The sequence below is a fragment of the Musa acuminata genome, chromosome BXJ3-8, assembly GCF_036884655.1.
Source record: "Musa acuminata AAA Group cultivar baxijiao chromosome BXJ3-8, Cavendish_Baxijiao_AAA, whole genome shotgun sequence".
Taxonomy (NCBI): domain Eukaryota; kingdom Viridiplantae; phylum Streptophyta; class Magnoliopsida; order Zingiberales; family Musaceae; genus Musa; species Musa acuminata.
In genome coordinates, this window is record NC_088356.1 from 51,638,987 (window position 1) to 51,653,863 (window position 14,877).

At 45.9% G+C, this 14,877-nt stretch overlaps 4 protein-coding genes across 4 annotated transcripts; 1 reads left to right on the top strand and 3 right to left on the bottom strand.

The window, feature by feature from the left end:
• Positions 1-4,972: 4,972 nt before the first annotated feature.
• LOC135644728 (putative germin-like protein 2-1) lies at positions 4,973-5,927 on the bottom strand. Its single transcript, XM_065162593.1, has 2 exons — positions 5,763-5,927; positions 4,973-5,673 (listed from the first exon to the last, which is right to left on the bottom strand). The coding sequence occupies exons 1-2, from the start codon at positions 5,881-5,883 to the stop codon at positions 5,138-5,140; spliced, it is 657 nt and encodes a 218-aa protein (XP_065018665.1). The 5' UTR covers positions 5,884-5,927; the 3' UTR covers positions 4,973-5,137.
• A 518-nt stretch (positions 5,928-6,445) lies between these two features.
• On the top strand, positions 6,446-7,420 carry LOC135644757 (putative germin-like protein 2-1). The gene is made up of 2 exons (XM_065162644.1): positions 6,446-6,614; positions 6,699-7,420. The coding sequence occupies exons 1-2, from the start codon at positions 6,497-6,499 to the stop codon at positions 7,232-7,234; spliced, it is 654 nt and encodes a 217-aa protein (XP_065018716.1). The 5' UTR covers positions 6,446-6,496; the 3' UTR covers positions 7,235-7,420.
• A 4,176-nt stretch (positions 7,421-11,596) lies between these two features.
• On the bottom strand, positions 11,597-12,342 carry LOC103995613 (putative germin-like protein 2-1). Its single transcript, XM_009416236.2, has 2 exons — positions 12,222-12,342; positions 11,597-12,132 (listed from the first exon to the last, which is right to left on the bottom strand). Exons 1-2 carry the CDS (start codon positions 12,340-12,342, stop codon positions 11,597-11,599), a joined length of 657 nt encoding a protein of 218 aa, XP_009414511.2.
• Positions 12,343-13,578: 1,236 nt separating this feature from the next.
• LOC135644589 (putative germin-like protein 2-1) lies at positions 13,579-14,523 on the bottom strand. The gene is made up of 2 exons (XM_065162297.1): positions 14,356-14,523; positions 13,579-14,271 (listed from the first exon to the last, which is right to left on the bottom strand). The coding sequence occupies exons 1-2, from the start codon at positions 14,471-14,473 to the stop codon at positions 13,736-13,738; spliced, it is 654 nt and encodes a 217-aa protein (XP_065018369.1). The 5' UTR covers positions 14,474-14,523; the 3' UTR covers positions 13,579-13,735.
• Positions 14,524-14,877: the final 354 nt, after the last annotated feature.

Here is a 14,877-nt window from a genome sequence, read left to right on the forward strand (position 1 = left end):
ACTTGTACTTGTTCTTATCGGCACATGCGAACAATGACTTGTTCAATCAATCATATGCCGGCGGGATATTGTTGATCGATCGTTCACAGCTACTGTAAGCCTTCCTGTTGAATGGGAAAGCATTACTGTGTCAACGCTTTCTTATTGCCAAAAGTCTCTCTATCTGTAGATATCCATCCATCTGCTTCCTCCTCGTTCTACCACCAACTAGTAAAGTTCTCTCTTGGCTCCGTCTTGATCACCAAACACTGTGCAATGAGCATAATATTATTGATTCTTAGGCCATTTGGCAATCGAACTTGCAGAATTGTTGATTCCTTGACACTGTCATGTGATCTAAACTTATCCTAATTGTGTTCTTACACCTCCCTCTTTAAGAGACTTCTATGTTACATAACATTTGGTATCAGCATACTGTCTTCAGCATACAATACATACTATCAAAGGAGTATTAGCAGATTGTAAAAATTAAAGCACCGGAGGCAATGTTGATGGATACACACAAACAAATAAAGTTGGAAGAACAAAGATTCAAAGATCCAAAGGCAAAGAATTATCTTTTCCAAGCGATTGATCACCGAATCTTGAAAATAATTCTTTGTAAGGATACTTCCAAGCAAATAGTTTGGGCTTTGATGGTACTCTTCGGGATCTATTGAATGTCGAATTCTTCAAGCTCGACCGACCATTTGAGCATCTGTCCTGATACATCGAACTTGGATAGAATATGACGTAGTAGTTGATCGGTCACCACCTTTATCGTGTGGGCTTGAAAATATGAGCGCAGTTTCTAGTCGCTTGTGCTAGGGCTAATGCCAATTTCTCGATCAGTTGGTATCATCCCTCGGGCCCGTTCAAGATGTGGCCAGTGTAGTAGATTGGTCATTGTGTTCCTGCATCATCTCGAACTAGGACCGAACTAACTGTGTGTTTGGACGACATGAGGTAGAGGCTAAGCGGTTCGCCCAAGATGACCAAGGCAAGCTGAGGTAGCTAAGTGAGATATTCCTTGAGATTCCCAAAGGCTTCCTCACATTTAGAATTCCACTTGAAGTCTTTGGGATGACTTAAAGCTGGGAAGAAGGGAAGGCATTTGTCTCCCAATCCGGACAAGAATCGGGTAAGGGCGGCTAACCTTTCTGTAAGGTGTTGCACCTCCTTAGCCGAGCAGGGGTGCAACATATCAGTTATAGCTCGAACCTTTTTGGGGCTATCCCCCTCTGGTGAATGATGAAGCTAAGTAACTTACCAGAATCGACTCTGAAGGCACACTTGGCGAGGTTGAGATGTATGCTGAACTTCCTAAGCATTTGGAACATCTCAGCAAGATATGCCAGATGGGTGCTAGCGAGCTTGCTTTTCATGATCATGTCGTCAACGTATACCTCCATGTTCCTCCTGATCTAGTGCTTGAACATCTTGTTAACTGTTCTTTGGTATGTTGCTCTGGCGGTCTTCAACCCGAAGGGCATAACCTTGTAATAGTAGACTCCTCGATTTGTGATGAAGGCAATATGCTCTTGATCTTCAGGAGCCATTTTGATTTAGTTAAATCCCGAGAAGGCATCCATGAATGTAAGGAGCTCGTGCCCCGAGGTTACGTCGACCAATTGGTCAAACCTTAGGAGCGGGTAGCAATCTTTCGGGCATGCACAATTAAGATCGGTGTAGCAACACATATCTTTTAGCTTTTATTAGATTTTTTGACGAGGACTACATTGGATAGCCATCAAGAATACCTTACCTCGAATATGAACCATGCCTCCAATAGACAATCCACCTCATCACTGACCGCTTTCTGTTAGTTGTGAGAAAACTTTCAAGGCCTCTACTTCACCGGCCGCACTTGGGGGCAATTATTCATGTGGTGTCGTGCTACCTTTGGATCAATTCCCAACTTGTCTTTTGGCAACCAAGCAAAGACATCGACATTTTTTTACAATAAGTCAATGATTTGGACTCATTCTTTCTCTAGGAGCTCAGACCCGACCTTCACAAGTTTGTCTAATCGACTTTTGCGTAGGGGGACATCCAGTATCTACTCGGTTGGCTCAGGACGATGTGGTAATTTGGCAACATCTTGGGGGTTGGACACATGCAGCTTGGGTTTTAGCTTCTTACGTAGCATGACAGCTGCCAGATTGCATTGCCTTGACTCCCGAGGATCACTCCTTCTCTAATCCCAATGCAAGTTAGGAACTTTATTGCCCAGTGATAGGTGGAGATGATAGCTCTTAACTTGTTAAGGGTCGGGCAGCCTAGGATGATATTATATGTTGAAGGGAGTCCGACCACTATGAGGTGACTATCATAGTCTTGGACCTCGGTTCCTCCCCAATGGTGACCGATAAGGTGGTAGTGTCGAGGGGCGAGATAGAATCTCCCGTGAACCTGGTGAGAGTCGAGGACATAGGAGCTAGGTATTTTCTAGCTAAGCTAAGCTTCTAGAAGGCGTTGAGGTACAATACTTTGGCTAAGCTCCCGGTATCTACCATTATCCTTTTGACCTGGGCGTTGGAAATCCTGATTGAGATCACCAGGATGTCGTCATGGTCGGGGTGCTTGACTTCCCCTATTGGGAAGGTGATCTCGGGCTCATCCCATTACTTGGGACACCTTTCCACGGTTGCTCGAGTGTAGGCTTTTTTTGTCGATGCGATGTCTCCTCCCAACGTAGACCACCGATGATGACATCAATCTATCTTTCTACAAGTCCCAGGGGGTGCGGGGAGGATTCTCGTGACTTCTTAATGTAGCATCCAAGATGCCCCCTACGAATGAGCTCCTCGATCAGGTTCTTTAGGTCATGACACTCCTCGGTGTCATGACCATAGTTGTGGTGGAACCGGTAATAGTTGAAGTGATCTCTGAGCTAGCATAAAGTTTTCATCGGGTTGGGCACTCTTAGGAGCCCCTTCTCTTTAATCTAGATGAAGATCTCCATTCTGGATGAACTCAAGGGTGGGAGAGGTGGCCACGAGAGTGGTGGCTCGGGTCGATCGAGCCTTCGTTTTAGTGGGCTCGAGGGCTACCCTCAAGATTGCTCCATGCGAAGCCTCTTATGTTCCTCACGCTTTCCCGCTACTGGGGCCTCGGCGGCTATGTACTAATTTGTACGTTGGAGCATCTCGGGGATGATCACCAGCAGTCGCTCAACCAACGACCAAAAAAATTTGGATAGTCGCACGCCCATCAAGAATGCTTGCATGATCAATGAGGGGTGCGTGTCGGGAACTCCTTATATCTTAGCGACGAAACGAGCGACAAAGTGAGAGAGGGGTTCGTCGTCCTTCTAACTCAGACTAAGGAGCTTAGCTGCAAATGGTTTTGGCCATGCACTAGCTAGGAAATTAAGCTTGAATTCCCTTGTAAGATGGTTGAAAGATGAGACCGAGGCTGGCCTAAGTCGGCTATACCACATCCAAGTCAAACCTCGAAGAGTGGTGGGAAACGCCCGACACATCAGGGTCTTCGAAGTACCATATAGGGCCATTTGAGCCTAAAAGGTGGCGACGTGCTCTATCGGGTCGGAGCCACCATTGTAAGCCTCAAGCATAGGGAGGCGGAAGTTTAGTGGTATCGATTTGTCCTGAATCTCTTTCATAAAGGGAGACCCTATCGAGGAGGCCTCCCTGAGCTCTTGGACTTATCAAACTCCCTTTGGACCTTGTCCAAACATCGATTGACCGAGTGCAACTGAGCTCCGAGAGAGTCCACTGAGTCAGATGATAGGGTGTCGGGATCGGGGCAGCTCGGGATGGTGCGTCGGAGGCCTAGGGCGTTGTGCTCTGTTGTTGGTCTCCGGTTCCCCGATTGTTCCTCAGGTGACAGATTCACATCCGTTGCTCTAGGTTGGTGAGGGACCAGAGATGGCTCTCGTGGCACGGTGATAGGGGTCGACGGGTCCCATGACGGCAACGGTTTAGGCAGTACCGACTGCTAGGCATGTTGGGGGATGAGGGGGCTAATAGTCTTCATCATCCCTGCTAAAGCTTGGACTTTGTGAGTGAAGCTGAGGAGCACCTCGGCTGAGACAGCAGGTTGCACCATGGTGGTCTCGGGAGGTGACAGCCCAGGATCATTGAACAACCGTCAATAGCGGCTCGAGGTCGCAGCCGAGGTATTCCATTCTAGGCTTGGAGGAAGTGGGAGCTATCATCCAAACCCGAAGGTCGGATGAGTCGGGAGTGGCTCTTCTCCAAGGTGCTCTCTCGGGATGCTCAATTGGGGGCGTTCTTGTGACATCGGGCTCTCCTTCTAGCACTAAAATATTGGGGAACCTTTATGTTGTAATTGAGGTGTTAGCACGGCTCGGTCCAATCCTGAATATGCAAAGTCGCCCATGCAAATGCTTGGATAGTAGAACTAGGCATCGGGTTGGGTTGGGTTCGAGTCTCGTCTCCCGAGTGCAGTCTTCTCCCTTGGCAAGTTGCCTGCTTTTTTATCACTGAGTTCTTATACATAGGCCAAAGTCGGGAGAGGAATTTCCTAACTTAACCCCTCCAAAGTTTAAGTTAGTGTTGAGTGGAATTAGGGGGAGTTGAGTGCTCGAAATCCCTCTCGACCTTGGTTAGGGGGTTGGCTTTTAGACATACGAATAAGGGTTGATCGTACATGTTCCTTTAATGACTATCAACTCCTTGGGAGGATAACTTGTACCCTACGGACGAGCATCGATGGATATGTACGGATCCGTGCTGTGCGGCACTATTCCGAGCTTTTCGGAACGACTCCGTGGTGTTCGACGCTGACTTGTATGGTGCCAAATAGCCCGAGGGAGTGTGATCGTCTCGTTCCGATCCGAGGTGTTACGTGGTGTCAACTTGTAGGTCCTTTGTTGGCCTTATCATAGTCACCATATGCTGCCACGTGGACGGTGGAGAAATGTGCCACATCAATTACATATTACAATCGGCACCTTGTTTTGCAACGGAAGAGAGAGAGAGAGACTATATATATTACCGAGAACTCATTGAGATAATTAACGATAGCATTAACATTATTCAATCTAGAAACATCAAGAACGTTCACAAGGGACAAAATACATACGACGATCAAATCAAACGAATGAATAGAGAGAATGATGATGATGACAAGGAGCAGCATGCAGCAGCGGTTCCCTAGCTCGTTTGAGATCCTAGAAATGAGCCTGAATCCGGTCTACGATCTTCTTGTCCACCCCGAGGGCCTTAGCGAGGATATCATCCGAGATGGCCGGTTTGGAGCCGAAGACGGAATTGGCAATGGTGATCACCCCCGGGTTTTGGCTGCTGAGACCGGAGAGTGCGACGGCCTTGTTGGTGCCGTAGTTGAACTGGAAGTGGATGAGGCCTTGGGGGAACACAAACACATCACCCTTGCGAAGCACTTTGGTGACGAGCCTGTTGTCGGGGTTGGAGGTGACGAAGCCGACGTAGAGCGAGCCTTCCAACACCGTCTGAATCTCCGTCGCCCGGGGATGGATGTGAGGAGGGTTAAGGCCAAACGGCGCGTAGTCCACCCGGGCCATGGAGATGCCGAGGGTGTTGAGGCCGGGAATTCGGTTCGCGTTTAGGAGCGTGACGTTGGAGCCGACTTTGTTGGTGGTGTTGCGAGGCTGGTCGAGACCGGAGAAGAAGAAGTCCTCGGCTTTGACGAGCTTTGGATCCTTGCAGACAAATCCGTTGACGAACACTGCATGAGTTGAAGCAGGAATCAGCATCTCGAACCATGATAATAATTAACCCGATCACAGGGACATCGATAAGCTGTTAGTATAATACCATTGGATGTGTTATCCGCAACACACAAGTCCTGGAGAGCACCGGGATCGCGGGCCATGGAAGGGGAAGAAACCAAAGCAAGGAGAGCAGCGAGGAGGAGGATGACGTAGGAAGCAGCCATGGCTTTACAACGAGAGCAAGGAAGCAACGAGAGAAGTTTACTTCTTGGTGGCAGAACAAGGAGGGGGCAGATGCATATATATATAGATAAGGAGATGGGTAAGGGAGACTTGGCAATAAGAAAGCGTCGGGGTTTATGGCAGCTCTAACAATCAATGATATCCGCCGGCAAATGATTGACCGAACAAGTCATCGTTTGCATGTGCCTCCAAGAAGAACAATTAAAACTTTGATGCAGTCCGCTACATAACCTCATCCGTGTTTGATTCTTTTGCTTTACGACCATGAAGATACATCTCTTGATGACGGAAAAGGTCAAAGAGAAGCTAATTAATTGAGGACGTTACGTGGTGAAGCAGATGATGGACTTCATCAAACACATAGTAGTTGTTGTTACACAGCACTCGTAGTTGACTTCTTCTAGCTCAGGCCGGCTATGAATGCTTTCCTCTTCGACGGGAAAGCGTCAACTCTTCCGGCGTGGCCAAGTCTCACACACCTTCGATCTCCATATATATCCATCTGCGCCATTCTATTCTGCCATCAAATTACAGATTGCTTCTCTTCTCTCCTTGCTTCCTTGCTCTCGTTACGCGGTAGCACAAATCGAAGACATGGCTGCGTCCTACATCCTCCTCCTCTCTGCTCTCCTTGCTTTGGCTGCCTCTCCAGCCATGGCTGGGGATCCCAGTGCCCTCCAAGACTTTTGTGTCGCGGACAACACATCCGATGGTATACGGCCTATCTAATGTACTTGTGATGCGGTTAATTATTATCATGTATCGAAGATGCTAATTGGTGCTTCGACCTATGCAGTGTTTGTGAACGGATTAACCTGCAAGGATCCAAAGCTCGTCAAAGTCGAAGACTTCTTCTTCTCCGGTCTCGACAAGCCTCGCAACACCACCAACAAAGTCGGCTCCAACGTGACGCTCGTAAACGTGAACCGAATTCCCGGCCTCAACACCCTCGGCATCTCCATGGCCCGCTTGGATTTCGCACCTTACGGACTTAACCCTCCTCACATCCATCCCCGGGCGACGGAGATCCTGACGGTGTTGGAAGGCTCGCTCTACGTCGGATTCGTCACCTCCAACCCCGACAACAAGCTCTTCACCAAAATGCTCACCAAGGGTGATGTGTTTGTGTTCCCCCAGGGCCTGATCCACTTCCAATTCAACCATGGCACCAAGAACGCCGTCGCGCTTGCGGCTCTCAGCAGCCAAAACCCCGGGCTGATCACCATCGCCAATGCTGTCTTCGGATCCAAACCGGCCATCTCGGACGATGTCCTCGCTAAGGCATTTCAGGTGGACGAGAAGACCGTACATCGGATCCAAGCACAATTCTAGGAACGCAAACTAGCCAGACATCTGCTGCATGCTGCATACTGCTACTTATCCTCATTCTTTACTCTTCATTCATTTATTTGTCATGTGCTTGATTTTTCCGCTAAATAAATTTCGATAAAGTTTTATTGTTCTCGTAGCAATAAATGCTCAACAATTTGTTGAAGGAGTTTATGTTGCATATTTGTCATCCAGATTTTGGGAAATTGAAATATATTAACCATACTCAACAATCAAACCCTAGAACCTCTCTCAACCGCCACTGTCATGTTCCGTCGCACCCGGGTCTAGCCGACTATGCATCGACGTGTGCCACCTATGGTCATCGCGGTGCCACCCACATCACCACCCATGGTGATGTCATCACCCACAACCGTTGCTCGTCGACATCATCGTTCTCTTTTTCACTACTCAACAATTGAAAATCATAGCCTACGACGTCCAATCAATGTCAGCCGCATCCAATAGATGCTACAGCGATGTTAATGCTATCGCCACACACAGCGCGAGACTATCACGTTGCACGATGATTCCGCTGAGTATGCAGCTGTTGCCGGCTAGCGATAACCAAAGGTCCCTGCCCCAATAATACTATCGGTAATAGTAAGACATCGAGTGATCAAATATATATCAACAGATTTGTTTATTTTTTTAAATAAACTCGTTAAGAATCATCATGATATTAATAATTTATTATAATTTTTAATTATATCGATGTGAAAATAAGTTTTTTGAATGAGAATCTTGAAGTAACCTAAATGATTTGTAAAGTAAGAATCTTATAATTGTACAAACAAAGAGTTATTACTGTTGGAGAACCTTTATATCATGGTCGAGGTGTCAGCATAGTTCGATCCAATTCTGGATGCATAAAGTCACCCATGTGAATGCTTGGATAGTAGAAGTAGGCATCGAGTCGGGTTGGGTTCTGTTAGGACTGTTTTGGGTAGAGGGGGCTTTCGTAAAAATTATATCGATTCAAAAATTTCTTTCGATAAAGGTAATATCGAAAAAGAGTTTAACTTAAAACATTCATAAAGTAGTGAGCAATTAAATCAGTTAGTAATAAGAATGAAAAGCAAAACAGAAATACAAACCAAATTTATAATAGTTCGGTCATCGCTACATACATCTACTCTCATTCCTCTTCCTTCGAGACTATCGGCATTCACTAACGATATTCATGGGCAAAAATAAACTATTCTCTTACAACTCTTTCTCATTTTTCTTAGGTTTAGGAGATAACCTTTACAAGTCTCACAAAAAGATCACAAAACTATAAGAAGGAGGAGGACTCTTAATACTTTTCAAGACTTTTTCAACTCTAAATTACTAACCTTTTTGTTCACTTTTTATGCTTTTGCAAACAGGAAAGTGTGGGGTATTTGTAGGCCTCAAATGACTTCAAAAATAGAGCCATCGTCATTACTAGGCTGTACCACCATATGCTAGATTGATAACTAGTGGTACCATCGTTTGCCAGATTAACACTAGGTGGTATCATTGCCTAACATTGATGGTACCACCATCAGGTCTTTCGAAAGAAATACATTTCATACTTTTCTAGCTCATGAGCAGTTCCACTGCTTGGTCGTGGTGCCATTGTCTGACCTAACCTTAGGTTACTGAATGGGCCTCCCAATGAGCCCAACTCAACCTTAGATCAGACCCAATAGGCCCTAAATTGGGTTATCATGGTTACCCTCTGAAACTGACTCAATTAAACCTAAACTACTTCGATCTAAACACACACGATTACAAGACTAGAATACTATGTTGTCCGGCATGTAATTGGTTCATCCAATGCTTCGTCTGATTCATCGGTGCATTGTCTTCTCCTTCGGCGTATTATCCAATCGACATGTTGACCTCCCGTAACATTCGATCTCTTTAGTGCAATATATGATCTTTCGGTCTGATGCTTAAACTCATGACATGAAGTCCTTCTGGCACATTGACCAGTCCTTCAACCCGATGTCCAATCTTCTAACATGTTCCACTATGGCCCAACGTTTGATTCTTCTTGTTTTAATCGAATTATCTTTCTATGATCGAAGTTAGTCATGCGTCACTCAAACGTACATTTGATCATAACTTCCATTGATTTCTTTATCAAAATCCAAGTATCAACAATCTCTCCCTTGGAAAAACTACCTCGAGTGGGAGCACCGCCTCAGTCCTGAATGCTAGACTGAAGGGTGACTCTCCCATGGCAGTCTTTTGTGTGTTTGGGATGCCCATAGGATGCTCGGGAGTTCATCAACCCACATGTCATGCGCCTCGATAACCCTTCATTTAGGCCTTCTAGTATTGTTTGGTTGGTCACTCCGGCAAGGCCATTGGTTTGGAGATACTCTACTAAGTTGAATCTTAGTTGAATTTTATAATTTTGGAAGAACTTCTTGAATTTTGTGTTATTGAATTGGGCTCCATTGTTCATGATGATGGCCTTTGGGATGTCGAACCAAGTGATAATGTTTTTTCTAGACAAAGCCTTCGACTTGTCTTTGGATGACGGATGCTAAGGGCTCGGCCTCGACCCATTTGGTAAAATAATCCATCTTGACGTTAAGGAATCTTCGTTGTCTTGAAGTTGGAGGGAAGGGGTCGAGGAGATCCATTCCCCATTATGCAAATGGCCATGTGCAATCTATCGAGGTCAGGGGTACCACGGGCTAATGTTGCACTTAAGCATGCTTTTGGCATTGCATGCATCGTTGCATATAGGCGACGGTGTCCCACCGCATGGTCAGCCAATTGTAGCCTTGTATGAGGATTTTGAAGGCTAAAGTATGGCCGCTGATATGCTCCCCTCAAATGCCCTCATCCTTTTTGTAGTAGAGAATGTCCTCCATCCATCTTGGAGTCACTTCGGTTATGGCGATATCCTTGATTGCAATGGTTCAAAAGGAGAGCTTTTCGACCTCCCGGCCCAAGGCGAGTTTTGCTAGTGCATCTACTTGTGTGTTCTGTGCTCGGGGCACCCTTGTCACCGTGAAGTGTTGGAAGCGAATTGCCAGTTTATCACGGACTTAACTGGTTTTGCCTAAGTCGTGCGGCACCCTTGCATGTCCGTCCGCAAAGGTCAGTCTTCCCGAAGCCTTCCATTGTCCCTTAGGACCAACAAAAGAGAGAACGGGTTACAGAGAACACCTCAATCGGGATCCACAAGCAAACATCTCTGAAAAACACTTCATAGACAATGCAAATTACAAACAGACTTTACAAGCTCAGAACAGTTGCACAACAAAGGGTAAAATGATCCATTACAGATCGAGAATCTCTCACACGTGTCCATATGACATAACCTTTATTTACAAACCTAAAGAGGCTACCAACCTAACTAAAATGAGACTATTAAGCCTTCGGCCGTCCCTCTACATGCTGTACAAGGCATGGATATGCTAAAAAGACACGGACATGCATAAGCATTACATCAAACATCATGTTTAGAAGTTTGTCCATGACATTCTCCCCCACTTATTCCTTCAACATCCTCATTGAAGCCTTTGTCGACACTGCAACTCCTCACCTTTGCTGAGTCTTCAATCTTCTGCTCCAGCTACAATGCGCCTCTTGGCTCCCATCTACTCTCCGTTGCTGTTTTTGAGTAGTCGAACCTTTGATCCGCCATGCTGCTTCAACTCGCCAATGACTCTTGACTCTAGTGTGGGGTTGGCTGAGTTGTATTGATCCCTGTTGGTTCCTGCGGATCCTCCATATGAAGGAAAAGACCATTCTTACTGCGCTAGTCTCTCAAATGCCTCATGCTGCTTGAACTGGGTGGATGCTTGTTGGAGCTTTAACGAGCATCGTCTCGCAAACTTTTGAAGTTTTGGGTCCTTCCTCCACGATATTTGCTCATTGACTCTTCTTTCACTTAGTTGTCACATCCAAGTAGGTTCGCATCACTTTCGCATTCGATTGACATTTCATTGGGAAATGAAGCGGACAATCTACTCTCAGTAGCACTGATCACCGTTGGTGAGGATTTGACAACTATTGTCTTCCATTATCTTCGAAGGGTTTTTGAACTTGTGCAGAGCTCCTCTGCTGGATAGATAAAGAGAATTGGGGTACTCGGTTTCGCCCATTCTCTTAAGGGTTGAGAAGACAAATGATAGATAAGAGAATTGGGGTATTTGGCACCATGTTTTGCGACAGAAAGAGAGAGAGACTATAACAATTATCGAGAACTCAATGCGATAATCAACAATAGCATTAACATTATTCAATCTAGAAACATCAAGAACGTTGACAAAGTAGAAAATGCATACAACGATCAAATAAAACGAATGAATAGAAAGAATGATGATGATGATAAGGAAAAGCATGCTGCATCGGTTCCCTGGCTAATTTGATATCCTAGAAATGAGCCTGAATCAGGTCTATGATCTTCTTGTCCACCCCAAGGGCCTTAGCGAGGATATCATCCGAGATGGCCGGTTTGGAGCCGAAGACGGAATTGGCAATGGTGATCACCCCCGGGTTTTGGCTGCTGAGACTGGAGAGTGCGACGGCCTTGTTGATGCCGTAGTTGAACTGGAAGTGGATGAGGCCTTGGGGGAACACAAACACATCACCCTTGCGAAGCACTTTGGTGATGAGCCTGTTGTCGGGGTTGGAGGTGACGAAGCCGACGTAGAGCGAGCCTTCCAACACCGTCTGAATCTCCGTCGCCCGGGGATGGATGTGAGGAGGGTTAAGGCCAAACGGCGCGTAGTCCACCCGGGCCATGGAGATGCCGAGGGTGTTGAGGCCGGGAATTCGGTTCGCGTTTAGGAGTGTGACGTTGGAGCCGACTTTGTTGGTGGTGTTGCGAGGCTGGTCGAGACCGGAGAAGAAGAAGTCCTCGGCTTTGACGAGCTTTGGATCCTTGCAGACAAATCCGTTGACGTACACTGCATGAGTCGAAGCAGGAATTAGCATCTCGAACCATGATAATAATTAACCCGATCACAGGGACATTGAAAAGCTGTCAGTATAATACCATCGGATGTGTTGTCCGCGACACAGAAGTCTTGGAGAGGACCGGGATCGCGGGCCATGGCTGGAGAGGAAGCCAAAGCAACGAGAGCAGCGACGAGGAGGAGGACGTAGGAAGCAGCCATGTCTTTACAACGAGAGCAAGGAAGCAACGAAAGAAGTTTACTTGGTGGCAGAACAAGGAGGGGGCAGATGCATATATATATATATAGATAAGGAGATGGGTAAGGGAGACTTGGCAATAAGAAAGCGTCGGGGTTATGGTAGCTCTAATGAGTCTTCCATTTCTTTATACCACTTTACAAAATATGGATCAGATTTCCATAATCATATATTTAGCACATGGATGACCTGAAAAACACATAAAAGGAGAATCATTAACAAATTCAATTAAGAATGTCAATTGAAACGATGACCATTTTATTTATCTTCATCTGTAAAGCATGTCCAGAAAAAATTTACTTGATTGTAATTTCCAAAACCAACAAAATTGTCTTTAATCAATTCCTAAATCTGTCTTATTAAACAATTGAAGGTTGCATGAATCGACATAATTTATGAATGTTTAAAGTTAAACTTTTTACTGATACTGTCTTTATTGAACGAAATTTTTGAATAGACATAATTTTTACGAAAGCATTAATTCAACCCCTCGTAGTACCAAAACGGTCTTAACAGAACTCAATCCGACTCGACGCCTACTTCTACTATCCAAGAATTCATGTAGGCGACTTTATCTAGAATTGGACTGAGCTGTGCTGATATCTCAACCACGACATAAAGATTCTCCGATAGTAATAACTCTCTATTTGTACAATTTCAACATTCTTACTTTGCAAATCTAAAATTATAATTAACTACTAATATCTATTAACGATTCTTAACGAGTTCATTTAAAAAATAAAAAGAAGTCTTGTTATGATCGATGGATCACTATCGATGTCTTACTGTTAGCGATAGTATTATTGAGGTAGGGACCTTCGGTGAAACGTGACAGTCTCGCGCTGTGTGTGGCGATAGCATTAACATCGCTGTAGCATCTATTGGATGCGGTTGACATTGATTGGACGTCGCAGGTTATGATTTTCAATTGTTGAGTAGTGGAAAAGGGAACGACGATGTCGACGAGCAGGTTGTATCGTTAGCGGTTGTGGGCGATGACTTCACCATGGGTGGTGATGTGGGTGGTACGGCGATGACCACAGGTGGCACGCGTCGATGCATAGTCGGCTAGACCTAGGTGCGACGGAACATGGCAGTGACGGTCGAGAGAGGTTCTAGGGTTTGATTGTTGAGTATGGTTAATATATTTCAATTTCCCAAAATCTGGATGACAAATATGCAACATAAACTCCTTCAACAAATTGTTGAGCATTTATTGCTATGAGAACAATAAAACTTTATCGAAATTTATTTAGCGGAAAAATCAAGCACACGACAAATAAATGAATGAAGAGTAAAGAATGAGGATAAGTAGCAGTATGCAGCATGCAGCAGATGTCTGGCTAGTTTGTGTTCCTAGAATTGTGCCTGGATCCGATGGACGGTCTTCTCGTCCACCTGAAATGCCTTAGCGAGGACATCGTCCGAGATGGCCGGTTTGGATCCGAAGACAGCATTGGCGATGGTGATCAGCCCGGGGTTTTGGCTGCTGAGAGCCGCAAGCGCGACGGCGTTCTTGGTGCCATGGTTGAATTGGAAGTGGATCAGGCCCTGGGGGAACACAAACACATCACCCTTGGTGAGCATTTTGGTGAAGAGCTTGTTGTCGGGGTTGGAGGTGACGAATCCGACGTAGAGCGAGCCTTCCAACACCGTCAGGATCTCCGTCGCCCGGGGATGGATGTGAGGAGGGTTAAGGCCGTAAGGTGCGAAATCCACTCGGGCCATGGAGATGCCGAGGGTGTTGAGGCCGGGAATTCGGTTCACGTTTACGAGCGTCACGTTGGAGCCGACTTTGTTGGTGGTGTTGCGAGGCTTGTCGAGACCGGAGAAGAAGAAGTCTTCGGCTTTGACGAGCTTTGGATCCTTGCAGGCTAATCCGTTCACAAACACTGCATAGGTCGAAGCACCAATTAGCATCTTCGATCCATGATAATAATTAACCGCATCACAAGTACATTAGATAAGCCGTATACCATCGGATGTGTTGTCCGCGACACACAAGTCTTGGAGGGCACTGGGATCCCCAGCCATGGCTGGAGAGGCAACCAAGGCAAGGAGAGCAGAGAAGAGGAGGATGTAGGACGCAGCCATGTCTTTGATTTGTGCTACCGCGTAACGAGAGCAAGGAAGAAAAGAGAGAAGAGAAGCAGTCTGTAATTTGATGGCAGAATAGAATGGCGCAGATGGATATATATGGAGACCGAAGGTGTGTGAGACTTGGCCACGCCGGAAGAGTTGACGCTTTCCCGTCGAAGAGGAAAGCATTCATAGCCGGCCTGAGCTAGAAGAAGTCAACTACGAGTGCTGTGTAACAACAACTACTATGTGTTTGATGAAGTCCATCATCTGCTTCACCACGTAACGTCCTCAATTAATTAGCTTCTCTTTGACCTTTTCCGTCATCAAGAGATGTATCTTCGTGGTCGTAAAGCAAAAGAATCAAACACGGATGAGGTTATGTAGCGGACTGCATCAAAGTTTTAATTGTTCTTCTT

Coding starts and splice junctions, on each gene's coding strand:
- LOC135644757 (XM_065162644.1), top strand. CDS start 6,497: ATGGCTGCGTCCTACATCCTCCTCCTCTCTGCTCTCCTTGCTTTGGCT. Junction 6,615..6,698: donor CGCGGACAACACATCCGATG/GTATACGGCCTA, acceptor CGACCTATGCAG/TGTTTGTGAACGGATTAACC.
- LOC135644589 (XM_065162297.1), bottom strand. CDS start 14,473: ATGGCTGCGTCCTACATCCTCCTCTTCTCTGCTCTCCTTGCCTTGGTT. Junction 14,272..14,355: donor CGCGGACAACACATCCGATG/GTATACGGCTTA, acceptor CGACCTATGCAG/TGTTTGTGAACGGATTAGCC.
- LOC103995613 (XM_009416236.2), bottom strand. CDS start 12,342: ATGGCTGCTTCCTACGTCCTCCTCCTCGTCGCTGCTCTCGTTGCTTTG. Junction 12,133..12,221: donor CGCGGACAACACATCCGATG/GTATTATACTGA, acceptor CGACTCATGCAG/TGTACGTCAACGGATTTGTC.
- LOC135644728 (XM_065162593.1), bottom strand. CDS start 5,883: ATGGCTGCTTCCTACGTCATCCTCCTCCTCGCTGCTCTCCTTGCTTTG. Junction 5,674..5,762: donor TGCGGATAACACATCCAATG/GTATTATACTAA, acceptor CAACTCATGCAG/TGTTCGTCAACGGATTTGTC.